The following is a 2,535-nucleotide window of genomic DNA, read 5'->3' on the forward strand; positions in this document are numbered from 1 at the left end:
TTCTTTTAGAATGAACTGTTATTACTGTCATGCTGCGTAGTATCAAGCGTATTATCGGGTGTTCCTTTCAAACAGTGTACGCAAACTTTTAAAGAACATTGAAGACAAACAGGTGTATTACATTCAGCACATTTGTAAGCAGTTTTACGTTTCAATTTATAATCACACAGAGTGCAAGTTTTTCTGACATTCAATTTATCGCTTAATTCCTGAGCATTTACCGGAGCTTTAACCTTCAGAGTTATTTTGATCATGTTTCTAACATTTTTTGGTAAACGGTCTGTTTGTCTGGTTTTCACATGGGGAAGAATTAAACTCATTGCTACATTTGTTATGAATTTTCGACGACTTAATTTCAACGGATTTTTATAACAATTGTATAGAATAAATGCATTTGACACACTGACATCTAACAATCTAAAAAAAACTGCCATTGGCCAACGTCTTGTGCGCCTGCTTGATTTATAAATTGCACATTTGAGGTCCATAGAATCAACTCCTCCTTTTGTCAAATTATAAAACGAGATCATTTCTGGAAGATTGTTATTGTTTTGATCAGCATCAGAAAATGAATGCATCGAGGAAATGATCAAAACAGCTTTGTTGCGTTTTGGTACATAAGATAACAATACTCCATCTTCTGAATGTCCAAAAAGAGATGATTGAACTTGTCTGGTTTTGGAAGGGAGAAATTCTTTAGGTACACTGAGAGAAGTTTAACGCAACATCTGCATTTTTTGAGGGACAGATATTGTACATCAATCATGTGTCGACGCAGTACTAAAATCGAACAGCAGCAGCGCTAATTGAGTACTGATTCTGATCTAACTTGTGGGACAAACGATTTAGTACAGTATCTGTCCACCAAAAAGCGCAGCTGCGATACAATTTAGAACCGATGTTGCTCGAAAGGTTAGGTACACTATCTGAACGTGTGTTTAGTACGAAATCTGTATTTAACTTCTCTCAGTGTATCTATTTTTTATTTTCTTTACAGTGCCTACATACGTTAGTCCATTTTTCTTCAGTTCTTGAACGACTTCAACGGATGAAAACCAATTGTCTGCAGTTATATTACGGTTCGATTTGTAAAATGGTTTACTGAGACGTAAAACAGATTGAGTTGGTTTCAAAAAATTTTTTTTCTTCAGGAGTCAAGCCTTGTGAATCACTATTTTTTCCGCAGTAAATATAAGCATTGTACAAATACGAATTTCGAGCATCAGTGAGACACATGATTTTTACTCCGTATTTCGCAGGCTTATTTGGCATATATATTTTAAATGGACATCTACCTCGAAAAGCTAACAACATTTCATCTATACAAGCATAAGCTCCCACATTGTATACTTTTTGACAATTATCAATAATGTTTTGGAAAATTTCGGAAATTGCAGCTGTTGGGTCAGCTTTTTTTCTGTCAGAACGAGTTGTAGAATCATCGAAACGTAAATTAGTCGATAAAGATGCAAATCTTCGTGGCGACATTGTAGCACTGAATACTGGTCGTCCTAAGCAATCAGTAGAAAACAGAGACTCTACATTTTCATGAGCAGAACCATAAATAGATGTTAGAAGAAGAAGTCCACAAAAAGCTCTAATTTCAACAACAGAGGTGTCGTTCAAATAGCTAGGAGATTTAAATTTATCACGATCTTGATAAATTCGAGATAAGTGTTCCCTTGTGTTATTTAGCTTTTGATTTGTGTAGAGAACAATTTTATCAATAATATATTTATCAAAAAACAATTCCCATACTTTCAAACAATCTGGAGTCTCGCCTAATTCTGAAGCCGATGATTTCAACATTGGAACTTTTAAAATAATGTTATGATGAGGCGTTCTCTTTTTCGAATTTGGTTCTTTTGTACTCCAAAAATAATCACATGTTTTCCCTTGACCGACATAACCTTCAGGATCTTTTTCTTCTTCTTCATCTGAGTAGTTTGTCTCGCCTTCTTCTTCAGTGTCAGTATTGTGTTCTGATTCTGTAACATAGTCGACATCAGAGTCAGAGTCAAAATCATCACCCTGATCATCACTGAATTCCTCATCACTCGATTTAAAAATCTTTTTCGAACAAAAATTTTGTTTCAAATATTTTTCTGATTCTATTTGAAAAATAGTTCATCATAAACTTACCTTTGAACTTTTCCGTGACATTGTCAAGAACTCCGCCAATAACAACTTAATAAATATTGTTTATATTATTATATATTATTTATAAATAATTAAATATTTACATTTTTAAACGCACGTATTTACAACATCACGAAACCATCAAAACAATAATTGCAGGTTATAATGACAGTCAAAACTAGGTGCGCGTCAACATGCGCAGACCTTACTTACGGGAATTTACTTACACTTACTGCTAATGTCGGTCTCACAGACTGCTATACTTTGAATATTTATTTATTATATAAAATTTAACGATTAAAAAATTTTGAAACAATGGTTATCTAACAGATTTTCATAAAATATGAAGCTACTGAAAAGCTCAAGTTCTTATTGTACTTTAAAAAAAAGTTATAA

The 2,535-nt window shown here is 33.3% G+C and overlaps 1 protein-coding gene across 1 annotated transcript; it reads right to left on the reverse strand.

Moving 5' to 3' along the window:
• Window positions 1-1,098: 1,098 nt before the first annotated feature.
• Window positions 1,099-2,163, reverse strand: LOC127287834 (piggyBac transposable element-derived protein 4-like). Its single transcript, XM_051314956.1, has 2 exons — window positions 2,143-2,163; window positions 1,099-2,070 (listed from the first exon to the last, which is right to left on the reverse strand). The coding sequence occupies exons 1-2, from the start codon at window positions 2,161-2,163 to the stop codon at window positions 1,099-1,101; spliced, it is 993 nt and encodes a 330-aa protein (XP_051170913.1).
• Window positions 2,164-2,535: the final 372 nt, after the last annotated feature.

This window comes from Leptopilina boulardi, unplaced genomic scaffold, assembly GCF_019393585.1.
Source record: "Leptopilina boulardi isolate dan_hultmark-lab unplaced genomic scaffold, ZJU_Lbou_2.1 LbouV2_373, whole genome shotgun sequence".
NCBI lineage: Eukaryota > Metazoa > Arthropoda > Insecta > Hymenoptera > Figitidae > Leptopilina > Leptopilina boulardi.